Genomic DNA, 17,496 nt, shown 5'->3' with positions numbered 1-17,496 from the left:
AACCTACAACCTCTGCCACTAGAGCATGCCCTGAAGTGCCCCATCTAGACCTTTCTTAAACACCTCTAGGGATGGTGACTCAACCCACCTCCCTGGGCAAGCTGTTCCAGTGCCTGACCACTCTTTCAGTAAAGTAATTCTTCCTAATACCTAATGTAAACCTCCCCTGCCGCAACTTCAGACCGTTTCCTCTGGTCCTGTCATTATTCACTTGGGAGAAGAGGCCAACACCCACCTCTCTGCAACCTCCTTTCAGGCAGTTGTAGAGGGCAATGAGGTCTCCCCTCAGCCTCCTCTTCTCCAAGCTAAACATGCCCAGCTCCCTCAGCCTCTCCTCGTATGACCTGGGCTCCAGACCCCTCACCAGCCTGGTAGCTCTCCTCTGGACACGCTCCAGCACCTCAATGTCCCTCTTGTACAGCGGGGCCCAGAACTGAACACAGTACTCGAGGTGAGGCCTCACCAGTGCCGAGTACAGAGGCGCGATCACTTCCCTGCTCCTGCTGGCCACACTATTCCTGATACAGGCCAGAATGCTGTTGGCCTTCTTGGCCACCTGGGCACACTGCTGGCTCATGTTAAGCTGGCCGTCCGCCAGCACCCCCAGGTCCTTTTCTGCTGGGCAGCTTTCCAGCCACTCTTCCCCAAGCCTGTAGCGTTGCTTGGGGTTGTTGTGACCGAAATGCAGGACCCGGCACTTGGCCTTCTTAAACCTCATACAGTTGGCCTTGGCCCATCGATCCAGCCTGTCCAGGTCCCTCTGTAGAGCCTTCCTACCCTCAAGCAGATCAACACTCCCACCTAGTTTGGTGTCATCTGCAAACTTACTGAGGGTGCACTCAATCCCCTCATCCAGATCAGTGATAAAGATATTAAACAAATCCGGCCCCAAAACTGAGCCCTGAGGGACACCACTGGTGACCGCCTGCCAAGAGGGTTTCACCCCATTAATCACAACTCTCTGGGCACGGCCATCCAGCCAGTTTTTAACCCAGCAAAGAGTACACTTGTCTGTGCCATGATTCACCAGCTTCTCCAGGAGAATGCTGTGGGGGACGGTGTCAAAGGCCTTACCAAAGTCCAGACAGACAACGTCCACAGCCTTCCCCACATCCAGAAGGCAGGTCACATGGTCATAGAAAGAGATCAGGTTGGTTAAGCAGGACCTCCCCTTCCTAAACCCATGCTGGCTGGCCCTGATCCCTTGGCCGCCCTGCACTTGCTGTGAGAGCTTGCTCAAGACGATCCTCTCCATGATCTTTCCTGGTACCGAGGTCAGGCTGACAGGCCTGTAGTTTCCCGGATCCTCCTTCTGACCCTTCTTGTAGATGGGCGTCACATTAGCCACCCTCCGGTCATCTGGTACCTGCCCTGTTGACCAAGACTGTTGATAAATGATGGAGAGAGGCTTGGTGAGCTCTCCTGCCAGCTCCCTGAGTACTCTTGGGTGAATCCTGTCCAGCCCCATAGATTTATGTACCTCTAGGTGCAGAAGCAGATCACTGACTGCTTCCTCCTGGATTATGGGTGGGTTGCTCTGCTCTCCATCCATATCTTCCAGCTCAGGAGGCTGAGCACCCTGGGGATAGCTGGTCTGACTATTGAAGATGGAGGCAAAGAAGGCATTAAGTATCTCAGCCTTCTCCTTGTCTTTAGTTGCAACTTCCCCCCCCGCATCCAGTAAGGGATGGAGATTCTCCCTGGCTCTCTTTTTGTTGTTGTATTTATAAAAGCTTTTTTTGTTGTCCTTAATGTTAGTGCCCAAGTTGAGCTCCAGCTGGGCTTTTGCCTCCCTAATTTTCGCTCTGTATAACCTAATGAGATCTCTGTACTCCTCCTGAGTTGCCTGTCCCTTCTTCCAAAGGTGGTAAACCCTCCTTTTATTCCTAAGTTCCATCAGAAGTTTCTTATTCATCCAGACTGGCCATATTCCTCACCCTTTAGACTTGCGACACTTGGGGACAGCCTGCTCCTGGGCCTTTAAGATTAACTTCTTGAAGAGCGTCCAGCCTTCCTGGACCCCTTTGCCCTTCAGGACTGTCTCCCAAGGGACTCTCTCAACCAGTGTCCTGAACAAGCCAAAGTCCGCCTTCTGCAAGTCCAAGGTGGAGGTTTTGCTAACCCCCCTCCTTATATCGCTACGAATTGAAAACTTGACCATTTCATGATCACTAAACCCAAGACAACACATTCACGTAATCTAAGTCACTGTGGATGTCAACAGCACTCTGCAAATGTTATCCTTTGCGTTAAAGCACTGTTTGTAAAACATACATATGAATCAGTGTTACATTTTTAACAAAGTAAACGCTCCAGACTTTTCAACTTTATTGGGCAGAGTGACTGTCTTTCTCTGCATTTAGAAATGACCCAGAAAATTTTCAATCTGACTGTAACCCAAATGAAAATGCCAAGGTAGGCTCTGCATATGCTTGCGTTCAATTCAGGGTTAAAGTGTGTATGTCATAGAGAAAAGCCAAATATTTCTATTCATTTTTCTGTGTTGAACAGCATAGAAGTTTCTAGAAAGAACAATCTCGCACAGTGTCAGGCTTCCTCTTTTTCTTAGGACGTTTTTTATGTCACTTCATGACAAGGAGCAACTTCTAATACCTGCAGCTGTTTAAATGCATCTCAGAAAAAGCTTAGCTTTGAATGTGAGGTGTAAAGTACTCAATTTGATAGAAGTATTGGAGACCATTTGGAATAGTAGAATGCTTTTTTGAATTGTCTGAAGAAAATAAGATGATCTTTAACACACCAAAAATAGTAAAATAAATTACTAAAATAAAGAAAAATAATAATCTTAATTTCCAAAAGGATGAAGCTGCTCATTGTCTCATCTTAAGTTGCTCTAAGACACCTACTATGATACTATACTGCTTTCAGCAAGGCAGTTTTTTCTTTGTTTGTAGGTACTGCGTAGATATTAGCCTAGTGGGTTTTTTTCATGTGTAAAATTAATGTTAAAAAAAAAATCCAAAAGTAGTATCATGCTGTGAAGAGACTTCTACAGTGCAGAGGGTTATATAAACAAGCTACAAGTTTCTCAGTGTTATTCTAACTTGAAGTTTGTGTTTGTTCAGTGCTTTTTGCCAGGTGGAAAATGTTTCTCGCCTGGATCATTTCTTCAACCTGTTCTTCCAGCGCGCGCTTCAGCCTGCAAGACTCAAGTCAAACACCAGCCCCAGCACTCAGCACTACGACACCTGCAGTGCCTTATTCTTAGACAATCTCCCGGGCTTGCGCTGGCTGACGCTGCCTCAGGAAATCAAGGTAATTTCATTTTCAGATCGCTCTAGGAAAACTTGGGTATGAGAAGCCAGAAAATGGATGCCAGTATCTTCTGCTGTTACTGTGTGATTTATGTCAAGTGCTTTGCCCATCCCAGACTGCTCATTTTCCTACAGGATCCTTTATTTAAGTTTGGAACTACACAGTTATTCCCACAGGAAACATTGCTATTATGAATGTATTTTGATGACTTCAGAGTTATCTAGGAAGAGAAGTTGATGACAAAGGAATTAAACTTTATTTAAAATATATATATATATACACATGCACACACACACCTCTAACAACTAGCATATGCAGTAGGGAAAGCAGCCCCTGCTATGTAGCTTGATGTTTGATTTTAACTATTCAAGTATTTTTCCAGATAGAAAATATTACTCCAGAAGCCCACGCGTAACTTGTAATTTAGGAGAGTTATAAATGGCTGTTGCAGAATCAAAATAAATGCCCATACATCATTTGTTTGACACCGTACAGGTACAGCTTTTCTGCACCGTTTCACTGTGTCTGATTACCTCCCAGTTAGAAACTGTGTTGTGCTTTTAGCCATAATAAGACAAAAGCAAATAGCATTATAGCTTTCAGTCTTCAATCTCATTTTAATGACTTTACAGAGTTAAAATTGGGATCATTAGGATAATTATTGGTAAAGTTGTTTTTTTTAAAAATTAAAATAATAGATTTTATATATGTGCGATGCATTGTCCCTGCGAAGTCTTCTCTGAAGTGGATTTTCATATACACTGTAGAACTGATGTTATTAGACCAAAATAAAAAAAAGGTATTATTTCTCCAATTTAAAACAATTTTAACAATTTTTGTACAAGAGAGAACAATCCCAAGGAGGTTTCTGCAGTAGAGTTGCAAGACCAACACATACTGCATTTATTCAGAAATTTATGGTATTATTTGGAATTACATATTCTTTTGAATTACACAAAAAGAAAACTGAATTCAGCTTGAATTATGCAAAACGAAGTCTGCAACAGGGGTTGCAACTAGCAAACCTTTGCCTTACAGGGTGGCAGATTCTGTAACACAGTTCCAGCCCAGCTTGGCTCTGCACAGATAAGCAAGTCTGAGCTGCGTTGTACAGCAGTTGGCAGGCAACATGCTCCATAACTGAAGGGAATAAAACGTTTATGCAACATGTAGTTGTAAAATGTGGTCAGTCAGCAACCTAATATATATTTGAAATGCAACTTAGTGCACTAACTGTTGTCAAACTTTTTTTTTTCCTATCCAGGAAATGACACTTTTTTTTTTCCCCTTGGACTAGTTGGTGATCTTTTTTTTTTTTTTCCCTCCATGCTTTTTTCTTTTCTCTCCAGTTTCTGTGGAGAGACTCTGTTACGCTTTGTTCTCTAGTTTAGCGTTCAGGTTGGTTGTTTCTTGTAAAATTGTAGGCTTTAAAGGGATTTAGAAAGTAACTTAGTTTATATTTATGATATAGACATCGTTTTCCAAAATTGTGTGGGATCATCCACATTTTCCAGAAAAAAAATTTTGTTGCAGAAGATGAAATTTCCAGTTAAGCTTTGGTGAAGATCTTTATATGCTGTAGGGAATATAAAACTAAAAATGTCAGTTCTTTGTTGGGCAGAAAGCCATTTAAATTTTAACTGGGGAAAAGCTGAGAGACTGGTTAGTTGTCGACTGCCAACAGCCTTGCTGACATTTCTCTGTTTGAAAAACTGGCTGTATTTCAATTAGAGGCAGCCTCTTAATACAGCCCAAGAAATTTGTAATGATGGTTTTTAGGTTCTTTTCATTAAGTAGCACATTTATGTCATGAACTTCAGTACCATTTTCTTTAAAGGAAAGTATTTTTAGTAAAACTTACATTAACCAACAGCTCTTGTAGTTGGAGAAATAAGCAAGCTTAAAAGCGGTTTCAGTAGAACAAAGATAATGTGTGAGAAAGTTTTGGCAATTTCCATAGAGACAAAAACTAAATCCATTGTGAAAAAGATTTTTCTAATAACTCAGTTGGATACAATAGCTTGCCAGATTTCAGAGCTGTCTCTAGCCTTCAAGGGGTAGCCTCTAGACCTCCTGTTTTAAAGCACGCTGAGAGCAAGAGTGACATCTCCTTTATACCAAACAGTGGGTTCAGCAGGCACACATGCAGAGAAATTTTACAGTTTCAAAGAAGGGGGAAATACACAGCAATTAAGAAGGATTTTTCTTTAATCTGATGAATTGAGCTGTTCTTGATATTTGATATTACTACTGAAAAGTATGTGCCAATTTTTATTCATTCTCTTTGTACCTGTGAATCCTAATCTTCTGAGACTAGCAAAATAGAGCGAATTATGCTGTTATTCTAAGTTAATGTGTTGGAAATCTCTGTTAAAATGTACCGTTTAAATATTTCAGATGGAAATTGACACAGCGCTGAGCGATCTGGAAGCAGCTGACTTTGCAGAGCTGGTAAACGTTTTATTTCTGTTGTTTGCATCGCACACTATCTCTTTACCTTGCTGTCATATTAAGTCGTTTAAAAAAGCACCAATTCCAAACTCACCCACTTTTTTTAATCAAGTGGAAGTCAAAGCAAAGTTATACTGTACTGTTCTTGTTTTAAGATAGCTCAATTGTACCATTCTGTTTATTTTGAATTTCTCTCCATGGTTAACATTATAACCGTATTATAAACCCATAGCACTAGTCACTGAATGATTTACTATAATTTAAGTCCATGGGATGTCTACAAGGAGACTATAATTTTAACATGGCTGATTGTTGTTACATGTCATGTTTCATATAGATAACTGTCTCCTTCCTAAGCAATTGTGAATAAGCCTGAAAACTTCTATGGGGCACTAAGAACTTAATTTTACAGTTTACAGAATGCAGCTACATGTTATGCTTAGTTTTAATATTGTTAAAGGAGGAGACAGTAATTTACTTAAGTATCACTTGCTGTGTGTGCTCTTTACTGCGCTGTATAGGGCGGTGAGGTGTAAACATATTGAAATTCCATTTTTATTTTCTAATCTTTGTGATCTGAACTTTCTTAAACTCATGTCCCAGAACAGTTACTTTAAAATTATTTTCCTCATAGGTATATTATAATTGAGCATAAAGGTAACTTGTTTGATCACATATTTAGCATATTTTGGGACACACATATTCTTAATTACAAAAGATACTTAACAATTCTTAAAACCTAAAATACAAGGTAGGCAGACACATAGTCTATCTTGGCAAAAGAAAAAAAAAAAGAATCACTGTACTAAACAACCTGATGATTATTTAGAGAAAACAATATTTATAAGTTGTAGCTTATTGCACAGAACTTTATAACACCCATTTAAACTAATACACACTCTGTCCACCTAAAGATAGTGTTACTAATTTGAGGGCCCTGAGCATCTAGATTAAAAGATCAATGAACTGGTACATTTTTGGTAAAATGTCAAATACTGGGAAAAAATGCTTTGACTTGGAACTTTTACTCTAGGATGGCCTCTGGTGTCAATAGTTATGCCTCTGCTACTCGTTGTTAAGAACTTTGAGAATTAGCATATCCTAACAAAAACAGTTTATGGACAGGTAAGAACTAAATAGGAAACCGGTTATTTTTAACTGAAAATTGCTAGAGAAAATTGTAGTGACAGGAAAATCAATAAAAACTTGGTATTTCACTTAACAGTTCAGTGTTAACTGCCGTACTGATGATAAGAAGTGGTCAAAAAAGAAAATATTAAATAAGATATTGATTACAATTGACTGGAATTAGTTGACTTGCATTTGGTAACTAAAATAAAAATTCTGAATTAAAAATTATACCATGCTTTTTTTTTCCACAGTCTGAAGATTATTACGACATGAGAAGATTATATATGATTATGGGCTCTTGTCTCTTCTACAAGGTAGTATTAGTGAGTGATTAAGGCCAAAAGATTAGGAAAATTCATCTGGAAATCTCACTCAGTCATGGAGTAACTCTTTTCAGAACCTCACAAATATGAAAAAAATGTATGATTCCTTTAAGTGTGAATTTCTAATAACAGACCTAAAACTCAAACACCATAACAAAAAAAAAATTGACGTCGGGCTGTGATATGTACTATACGACCAGGAAGAACAAAATACTTGTTTGAAACTGTCTTAAAGGAATTTTGCAGTGTATAAAGCAAGGATTGGAGACAATAGTAAGAGTCAATTCAAGTGATGCTGTATGATATTGTAATAGGATTTTTTTTTGTTCATTGCCATTTTTTAATAAAGATAACAGGTGATCTATCTTTAATCTGTCTTTAAATCCAAGACTTTAGTCATTGGATTGACAGCTTTTTTCACTCTGGCCTCATTTGTAAATTTATTTCTTTTTATTAAACGTAGACAGTGTATTCAACAGTATAGAGAGGAAGATAACAGTCTTTGCTTTAAGGAAACTTATATTTTAAATATTTTATCATGCAATTGTTCTTTACGCTGGTAGTATTATGAGACTAAACTGTTAGCACAAATGGAACTGCATGGTATCTACCATGACAGCGCTTTAACTGTAATGCCCTTAGTGCTAGAAATACTGTTGTACTATGTATCTTCTTTGGAAATTTTATTAATTCCACAAATACTGAGCTTTCACCGGAGAGAGAATTAAATGAGAATTAAAGCACCTTAACTCTGTAGCTGTTTAGCAAGCCGTTAAAGCCATACATTTTCCAGCTCCCCTTTGATAACTTACATATATACTGATGTTTTCTTTGTTTATATTTCAGTACTTGTATTCTTCAGATGCGGTGCAAAAGCTCGGTGTTATCTGTTGTACAACTGTATACCAAAAAGAGTGTCTTTGGCGAGAAACTGACAACCTCAGTGCATGTGGAGCATGGATAACTCTAGCTGAAAAGTACTCTTAAGTGATAAGCGGTGGTGGTGTATTTCTTACTGAATATACTTCCTTTTCTGTGTTTAATTAAGGGTTACTTGATTGGTAATCACTTGCCAAAGGAAGATCTTATTGATATAGGTTTATATTGTCGGCACTATTGTCTGTTACCCTTGGCAGCAGAACAGAAGATTGGTCAGTTAGTGATATGGAGGGAAGTATTTCCACATCATCATATCCAGCCATGGGAAGTTTCAAGCTTCACAGGATACAGGGAACCTGAAGCAAGGTACTTCTTACTGATAGTTGGCTTGGTAAGTTAATATTTGCAGTGTGCCTGTTCTCTGATGCTCTGTTTTGCTGTTGTGTGTTGTCTATTGTTGAACAAGATCAACACTTTTTATGTGTTTTTATTTAGTAATATTACAAAATATTTCTATTATAGCTGTTTCATGGGATAGAATTTCTCAGAGAGTAGCATTTTTTATGCATGTGTAAAACTTGCAAGTTTTAAGTATGAATTTTCATTATTTTTATACCCTTTCACTTCGGTTGAAAATGTTTTTGCTTTCATGATTTTGTATTTTCAGACAAGTCTTTTCAGAAATGTGGTGGTTTTTTAAATGTGGACTTTTTTAAAGCAAACAACTGAGTATATAAATGATAGCTTTTTTAACTCAAATAACATGATAACAGATCTCCATGGACATGATTTGATTATAAAAAAATAAGTCTGGAAATGAGGAAGAAGTGTTAAATATAGTGCTGTATTTGGCTTAAGTAACAGATGAGATATAAATATAATACAGCATGTACTGTATATTAAACCAAAGGCTAATGTTGCTACCTCCATGTTAACAGAGACACTTCATGCTGTGCGTCCTGCTCGAGGCAGGAGGCTGTGCATCCAAAGCTATTGGGAATCCAGGACCAGACTGTATATACGTAGATCAGGTCAAAGCCACTATACTTCAACTGGAAGGAATAGACGCCAGCATAGAGGAACGGCTAGATTCTCCTTCCATTCCACCTTTATCTTGTGCTGACTGGTTCCTTCCTGCAACACGTGACAAACCAGAGAGCTTGACCACCTCACCCATCCTAAGTAAGCTACAAAATACTTCCAAATCAGTAACCACTCCAGCGAGCAAAAGGACCCTGTTTGGTGACTCTTCTATAATGACACGTAAGCCGAGCCCTACGAGAAACAGTGGAGGACCTGACCGTGGAAATGAAGGTCCTGCAGAAGATGAAAGCAGTAATCCACAATCTGCAGTGGATCAGGTCTGAGAACAAAGACAGAGGGAATTTATAAGGTTCTGGTGGGCTTGGGGGAGATGGCAGTTCTCTGAAAAACTCACTCAAGTAACTTCCTTTTTAAAAAAGCATACTATAAAAGAATAAATCTAAGATCCCCTGCAAATACTTCTGTTGCCTTGGGAAGCTTTGGGTCAGCCCCAGAGCCATCACATTTATTTATCATTGCTTGCAAATATTTGGGGTTTTCCCATGACTGAAGTGGGCACAGATGCATTGGAATCAGCAGAAATAATTGGAGAATATTCCCAAAATAATAACGGTGTAAACATAAATTATCAGAACAAATTACTGCACAGTTGTACAACTGCTTCTAACCCATTTTAGTCTTAAAAAGGCTATAAAATGCATTTATGTAAGTTGATGCAACCATTTGGGCCTTTTAAAAAATGCTACATGATTTTCTTCTAAGTAGGTGATTTCTTGATTTGATTCTGTTCTTTTGTTAGTTGTGGTTTTTCTTAGTTTATTTATCTCCTTTTTTTTTAGACCACTAGAAAAAAACATACCCTACCAAATCCATTTCATTTAGGAAACCTCAGAAAGAACCTCTCAGAGAAAGATACAGAACTTCTTAACGCTATCAAGTAAGAAAACATTTTTAATTCATCATTTCAGACCTAAGGCCGTGCTTGGATCGTTTTTTGACTACGCGCAGATCACAGAAGCTCCTGCATCATTTTATTCTAACCAAAACTTTGCTATGCAAGGATTCTCAAAAGTGAAGCTCTTAAATGGAGAGCTTAATTAGAAAAGACAGCTGTTTCTCAAGAATATGTCAGTAGAATGTATGCGGATGTCCCACATACATGTGACCTTGAAAGTTCAAATAAAAGAGTTTTTGGACCACACACAAATCCTGCGCCTCCCTGGTGTCTAGGTAGCTGTACAAAGGACAAAGAAGCCAGGATCTTCACAGTTCCTGCCTGATGCTTGTGCCAGCACAGTCTGATCTGGTGTTTTAGTTGAGCTCTAAAGAAAGCTTTCCTTTTTTCTTTTTTTTCCTTTTGCCCCCAAAGCTTTTACTTCTCTGTCCCTTTTTCTTTTTTTTGGTGAGAATTTTTGAGAACACAGTGCAATACCTAACTAGTTCCATAGTTTTTTGCGTTTGTTTGGTTTTGGGTGGCTTGTTTTGTTTTGTTTTGTTTTTTAAATTGAGTGTTAACAGTCTAAATTAGTAGGATTTCCTTGGTGTAGGAATAGAAACCTTTTGAATGTCTGTATCCACTTTTGTATTCTATTGTAGTTACCAGAAAACAATTCTGTCTTAAGAAACAAAAGTATATGCTGTTTAACTGAAATTTATTTCAAAGTTATTTGAATATTAAATGAATTCTCCTGTTTTTGAAGGTTGACATCTGGTCCTGAGAATACCCTCTTCCACTATCTATCTTTGGAAACGATGCAAGGAATCTTTATTACTCCAACTCACAAAGAAGTAGCACAGCTCGGTGGCTCCATCCACCCTCAGTTAATTGAGAATTTCTATCGATGCTGTCTTTCAATTCGTTCCGTTTTTCAGCAGTCCATGAGGAAAGAAGTATGGAAGCTTTGTTTTCCATTTTTCTATTTACATTCTCAACTCTGTATGTCAAGATTGTTTTCACTTAATTATTTAAATAGTTCACTAGCAGATGTATTTGCATGTGTGTGGTTGTTTTTAAAACTCCTGATATTTTACTGTTATGGGCAGGTTCTTTCTCTGACCATCCAACCAAGTATGCGTGCAATGATGGCTCGCTCTCCCACCAAAAATGCCCTCAAAATAAATACTCAATGTCTCCAGTATAGTACTTTCTTACTCTGTTTCATATTAGGACTTGTTTGTAGCTCAGCAAAGAGTTTCACGCCCTGGGTTCAAGAACTGTTAAGTAGCAAAAGAGTGGGGTTTTAGCCATTTGAACGCTAGGGGGGGATTTCAGATTGGCAGCAAAAGGAAATGTAGGCCCTCTTTTTTCACAGAAAATGTCTTCATATGAGCAGTGACAGTGCAGTCTCCCTTCACTGTGTCTGAACAGTGACCTGAGGAGGGCCTCTGACCATGAGAGGGTCGTTCTTTGCTTTCTGTGCTACCCAAGATTGCTTATATGTCTGCCATCAACTACTGTCTGTAATTGTTCACATGGATATCTCTCTAGAATAAGACTGGCTATAATGATTGATTCCTTTTAATTATGCTGCCAGCTCTCTTGGATTTTAGATTAGGTGGGATGCCAGAACAGGTGAGGCTTCTTCCCTTTACAAAGATACCAATTCAAGCCTTGCGCTAGATGTGGGCTGAAGCCTGATCCCAGCTGCCAGAGCTTTATGTGGGTACGCAATATTTAGATTAGCCTTAAAAATGGACAGATCTGATGTCAGCAACTGTACCACCTCCTGTTTGACTAAAAATTTCTGTTTATTCCAAATGATCCATCTGGAGAAAGATGGTAGTAGTAATGCAGATATCTAAATAATAGGTATAAGAATCCATTTATGAGATACTCTGTTCAGATCAGACATTTTGTGTTCAATGCACACTTTATTTTGCTGAAAGTCTGGTTTGTTAACTGCACAGTTGATTTTTATTGACATGAACCAAATAAAGATAACATTAATCTCTGCTAATTTTGTGACCTGTTTAGTTCTTTTGGAAAAGAGAAATAATTAACTATAAACCTAAGTGGAATACTGTCTGAGTTGCATTTTTTTAGATCCTAAAGTGACAATCCAAGTGAATTAAATGAGAAATGGGAAATAACAGTACAAACTGAATGAACAGAGTTTGTAAATAGCAGTATAATTTTTCTTAATCATTTCTTGAAGTTACTGAAGAAGTCACTTCTGGTTAGACCTATGTGCCTTGTTAAATCATCTGGGAACTTTTAAGTGCAAAAAATAGGTTAATTTGGTGGATTGTTCTGTCAACTTCATATGACGCTGAGGTTTGGCTGAGTAGGACTTTGGCATTGAGTCATGTATTTTGGGCACTTCTGTTGGGAGATGTAGAAACCCAAAAGCAAGCAGAGAGAATACACAAACATTTCTTATCATCGAATTGCCTCTGGTTACAACTGTTAAATAGACATTTTATAGTTCAAACAAACAAACAAACAAAAGAATAAAGAAACTATTCAGCTACTAGGTGAAGCTCGTAAAAAGTGAAAAACTCACGGTTGAAAGTCAAAACTTCTGTTTTGGCCACCGCTACCTCAGCACATGATTTTCTGGCTTCTTCAGACGTGAGTAGACTAGGCAGCAGCGGGGTTCATTCTGCTCTGAAAATCAGAAATAATTGATGAACATGTGCTGCAGAACAAAGTTTCTCTTTAAGAGCAATGTGGGGTAGTTTTTGCATGTTGGCTCCAATAATTAATGCTGAAATTAGCAGTTTGTTCATGGCATGAGGAAAATGTGAAAGAATGAGTGGAAGTTTTTTCTTGTTCATAGTGCACGACAAAAAACTCAAATACAGAAATTAATATTATACTGCTTACTCTTTGTCATCAACTAAATATTGTTACAGCTTAGGATTCAGAGAATTGCACCAATAATGCAAAATTATTTAAACTGATCAATCACTAATTTTTGCCTCACTTTTAGAGAACTGAAAATTCACAATTTAACTTCTAAATGTGTACAGAAATTTTGAATAAATTTTAAATTGAGAAAAAATAAGCTCTGTGTTTTTAAACCCTACAATATATGCCACTGTATGTAAGAAGCAGCCCTGGCCTCATTTTCTTTATCATCATCTTAGTATTTTCTTAAATAAAATCAGAAGGAAAGAAGTTTTAATGGATATGGAAGTACAGACCCTTGTAGTTCTATCAAATATCCCCTCTTAGTACTTAATTTTTTCTTTAGTATTTTCAGTATGAATAGCATGGTGTAAGATGTGCTAAAATATAAACAAATGTCAGCTTGGAAATTGCGTAATAACGACCCCATTTTTTTGGTGGGGAAGACTATTAAACTGAGTACAAACATATTCCTTACGTTTTTTTCAGTAGCAGTATTAGCAAGAACAGGGTTTGAAACAATTTTGTGTACTAAGAAGAGAGATAGGAAGGGTAAAGTCATCTATTGTGTCATTTCTTCCACTCTGTGAACTATTAATTTAGAATATGCTTTATGAATTTAATCCAAAGCATGTTTAGGGAAACTGAAAAGACATTTTCGCAGGCAAATATTAGCCATTTTTTTCTCAAATGCTCCCTTTTTCTTCTACCATTTTTGAGAAATTAAGATGTTTGTGATAATGTGACCACCTTTTTTCTTCTAGACCTTCAGCCCCCACATCTTCAATATTGTAGGCCAATTGAAAGATGTGGTTTATGCTCCTACATATGGCAGACAGAAGTCCCATGAAAAGTTTTTTTCAAGGAAACCTTTTCTTTCACCTCCTCGGATCTTGTCATTGGAACATAAGTTTAATTGGTAGATCCAGAGATGCCCTGGCCTTAAGACAGATTTGTTTCAAAGGGACTTCCACTCCTGTTTCCATAATCTCATCTCACTTCTTATGCTTCAAAAAAAAAAAAAAAAAAAAAGGTTTTAAAGCTTGTTTTTCCTTCACTACTATATAGACATTTATAAAAGAGTACTAAATTTCCTTTGACTTCAATGGGAAAAGAGTTGAAGTAGTGACAAACCCTTTCAAAATTCCTCGTGTGTTTAACTCCATGTTCATTCCAGTCTTTTTCCCACTTGCGTTTCTGGTGAAAAATACCGTGGCATTATTGGACTCGCGGGACTGTTAAGCACCAAGACAGAGCAATGAGAGAAAGTAGATTTTGTTCCTACAATTTGATCCTCACCAAACAGGTACCAGGAGTTCAGTCAGAAACACCTGGAACTTTTACAAGGTTTATTCAAAAGCTCTTTACAAAACATAGCCCTAAAACCAAAAGAATACAAAAACGTCTTTATTTTCTATACATCTTACACGTTCACGCTGAGTAGGAGCAAGAAAACACTCTGAGCAAAGTGCTTCGACTGTTTATTTACAAAAAGAAATTCCTGCCTGGCCAAGTTTATTCAATAGGCTTTTACTATCACAGTTCTTAATTAGGGAGGCACACAGAGAAGGAAAGATGAGAGCTTTAGCTGTTGTAACGTGCTTGTTTAGAGAAGCTGTATTATCTCAGATGTCTTATGAGAGAAATAGTGTTCAGCTAGAAGGGGAAAAAAAAAATCCAAAAAGGGAGCATTTGTCTAAGTTGTACAACAATGGAAAGGCCTCTTGATGCCAAAGTAACAAAACTGTGGAAAAAAAGAATCGTGTAAGCAAGTTAGTTATATCTCCTAAGTCTGCCTTTTTTGACAGCAATATCGTTCATCAGAGATTCCTGAAGAAATCACATGCTTATATTTGCTAGTGTTTATGTAAAAAGATTTCATTCTGTACTAACATTTCACCAATTGTTTTACAGAAAAAGAAAAACGCAGGCAGTGGGGCTTCGGAATTGAGTAAGGAAGCTGAGGACCTAGATCTAGTAACAGAACATGGAGTTTTGTTTGAGTGCTCTCCTGATAACTGGACTGATCAGAAGAAACCACCACCAACAATGAATTACTGGGTTGTGGGGTGAGTTTAAGGACAAATGAATGTGTTTCTGCTAGTGTTTCCCATTTTGAATATGCCACTGTACTCATTACGAATAAATTTAATTGTGGCACATCATGGAAATATTTGAGCTGACTGACTGATGTGGCTTTAACTTGGGATCTGGGAACACATTGGTGTGATGTTCCAAATCTTCTGTTTCAAATCTTGTAATTGTTTTAAGTCCAGGCCAGTAAGCCCCATTCTGTAGCCACTACTTCTCACTATATTTCTCACTTATATATCTCACTATATTTTGTGCTGTCTACATTTTAACTGTAGTAAGCAGACAGTCATGTTAGCAGCAGGAAGTCAACAAGGGTGTTTCCTTCTTTTCTACATTCATCTTCTCTATTTGGTATTCTTACTAGATAAATAGAAAGAAAAATGTAAATGCCCAGTTAAATGGAAGCATATGTTTTTCACCATATGAAAAACAAATTCAGTATAGGCAGGGGGTGAAAGGAAGACAAATGATTATGTTTGATTAATTCATTAAGTTATAATTGACTAGTTCAATTATTGCGCAGATAGGAAATTCAGAAAACAGCAAAATACATTTCTGAATATGGCATAAGAACCTTTTTTCTGATACAATGAGGGGAAACGTCATCCACAGGTAATTTTATTGGCCAGGAATAATAATGTAGAAATTCTCTAACGCAGCTTTTGTTCAACCTGTTTGCCTTCAAGTCATATGTTTAAAGAGAAAAAAAGAAAAACAATTGTTTCCCACCAAGAACATACATAACTGCAGTTTGTGTGCTATCCTTGGGGTTGGAAAAATTAAAATCTTTAGTTTAAACATTTTAGAATGTTTATGCTGCTGTTGATATCTTTTAAAAAACATTTTTTCAGTAAACAACGTGTTAAATCAGGGGCAGTCCATTAGTATTTGCAGAGCTATATGGTATGCTATAATGCTGCACACGCTTGCGCCAGGTTTTAACAGCTTTCCTACTTTAGCTCTTTCCCTAGAAGAGCGTAATGTGACCTGTGGGAATGTACCTACCCAGATCTACTAAGTTTAAAAATTAGTAAATATGTGAATACTGGCGCTTGCTCCCAAGTACCAGCTTGTAGCCTGGAAACCTGCATTAGTGCAAAGCACACCACTACCATGCAAACAGATCCTGAAAAACTGAAGAATTTTTTCTATACACAGTCATGAGAAAGCTCAACAGAGAACTTGATTTAAAAATCTAACGTGTTGAAAGAAGTAAGATAATGCAGGAGAGCCACAGAAGTTTGCTAGCTGTCTTACACAGCAGTTGTTTTTAACATCTTACTGAAACCTCGGAGTACAACCAAAATATATCGCGCTGCTGAGGAGAAAAAGCTAACACCTATGATAACTTTTTTTTTTTTTCTTTTTTTTTTTTCCTCCAGGAGGCTCATTCTGCATCCAAAACCTCAGGAGTGTTATGTCTGTTTCCATGACTCAGTCACAGAAGCTGCTGTTGAACTGGCCTTTAAACTGTCCTTCGGCTTAGCTACATAGATGAGCTTCCTGAGCATTCAGCCAGCCTGCGGGGTGTTGTCACCTCTTTGGAGTACTTCAGTATCAAGAGAAATTAACTCAACTGTGGTGCTGACCCGTGGCATATCTTTGAAATGCTTTTAAAAAAGAATAAATCTACCTTGTGGTAATGACACAGGTAAAACTTCAGTGATGATTTTAATGAGCTCATCGATTGAATACTTAAAATTATTTCAGAGAAACAAAGTTCTTATTTTTATATACTGTCAAATTACTTATCCTGGTCATAACTTTATTATATTAAAACATCACATAATTTGTACATTCACTGCTGTTCAGTGTATAATACACAATGTAAAATGATAAGCTGATATCCTCACAGTACTCTCTGAATATCTGGCAATTTGGTGATGGAGGGGGAAAAAAAATATTTCCAATTAATCAAAATTTTTCACCTCTAAGGGCATGAAAAATAGTGCGTGTTTTCAGTAACGTTGTATTAATCAAACCAGAAAGAAATCTTTTAGACAATTCATGGCATTTAGCAACACAAAACTAATGGTTTACCATTTTTGCCAGTATGGTCTCCTGCACACTTGAGCACTACAATATGGTTGATGTTTTACTTGACTTCATGATTTTTAACTATAAATAATACTTATATTTGTTAAAACGCAATTTTGAAGGCACAAAAGAAGATGGGGGGAGGGGGGTGATAGTTTTAAGACTTATGCATGGGCACAGCTAATTTTTTATTATATTCATAATAAAACCATGTATATTTGGAAAAGACCAGTAAAGCGTTATTCTACTGTTTTTTTACTTAACATATTTTCTCTTTTGTTTATTTAAACAATATTTGTTTAGCTAGGCCTTCTACACTTTACAGCTGGATATTACAAAAAATGTTAGATTATATCCATATAAGGCAAAAGAAGGCAAGATGTTTGCAAAATCAGAATTCTTCTACAAAAT

General features: G+C 37.6%; 1 protein-coding gene and 1 long non-coding RNA gene across 3 annotated transcripts in view; one reads left to right on the top strand and one right to left on the bottom strand.

Annotated features, from left to right (window-relative positions):
• INTU (inturned planar cell polarity protein) overlaps positions 1–16,843 on the top strand; it is a 48,014-nt gene extending 31,171 nt beyond the window's left edge. For both annotated transcript variants that reach the window (XM_074589083.1, XM_074589082.1), the window contains 9 exons: positions 3,087–3,276; positions 5,674–5,727; positions 7,110–7,172; positions 8,230–8,451; positions 8,999–9,421; positions 9,944–10,041; positions 10,805–10,994; positions 14,869–15,023; positions 16,431–16,843. In XM_074589083.1, coding sequence (XP_074445184.1) covers positions 3,087–3,276; positions 5,674–5,727; positions 7,110–7,172; positions 8,230–8,451; positions 8,999–9,421; positions 9,944–10,041; positions 10,805–10,994; positions 14,869–15,023; positions 16,431–16,542 — 1,507 coding nt within the window. In that variant the 3' untranslated portion in view covers positions 16,543–16,843. The remainder of the gene's footprint in view (positions 1–3,086; positions 3,277–5,673; positions 5,728–7,109; positions 7,173–8,229; positions 8,452–8,998; positions 9,422–9,943; positions 10,042–10,804; positions 10,995–14,868; positions 15,024–16,430) is intronic.
• The window catches only part of LOC141743970 (uncharacterized), a 39,606-nt gene that overhangs the window by 9,433 nt on the left and 12,677 nt on the right, over positions 1–17,496 (bottom strand). The window contains exon 3 of the long non-coding RNA XR_012587291.1: positions 12,608–12,711. This is a non-coding gene — a long non-coding RNA (uncharacterized LOC141743970). The remainder of the gene's footprint in view (positions 1–12,607; positions 12,712–17,496) is intronic.

Source organism: Larus michahellis, chromosome 5 (genome assembly GCF_964199755.1).
Source record: "Larus michahellis chromosome 5, bLarMic1.1, whole genome shotgun sequence".
Lineage (NCBI taxonomy): Eukaryota > Metazoa > Chordata > Aves > Charadriiformes > Laridae > Larus > Larus michahellis.
The sequence above is the reverse complement of the archived record's forward strand: the minus strand, read 5'-3'. Positions and strand labels throughout refer to the sequence as shown.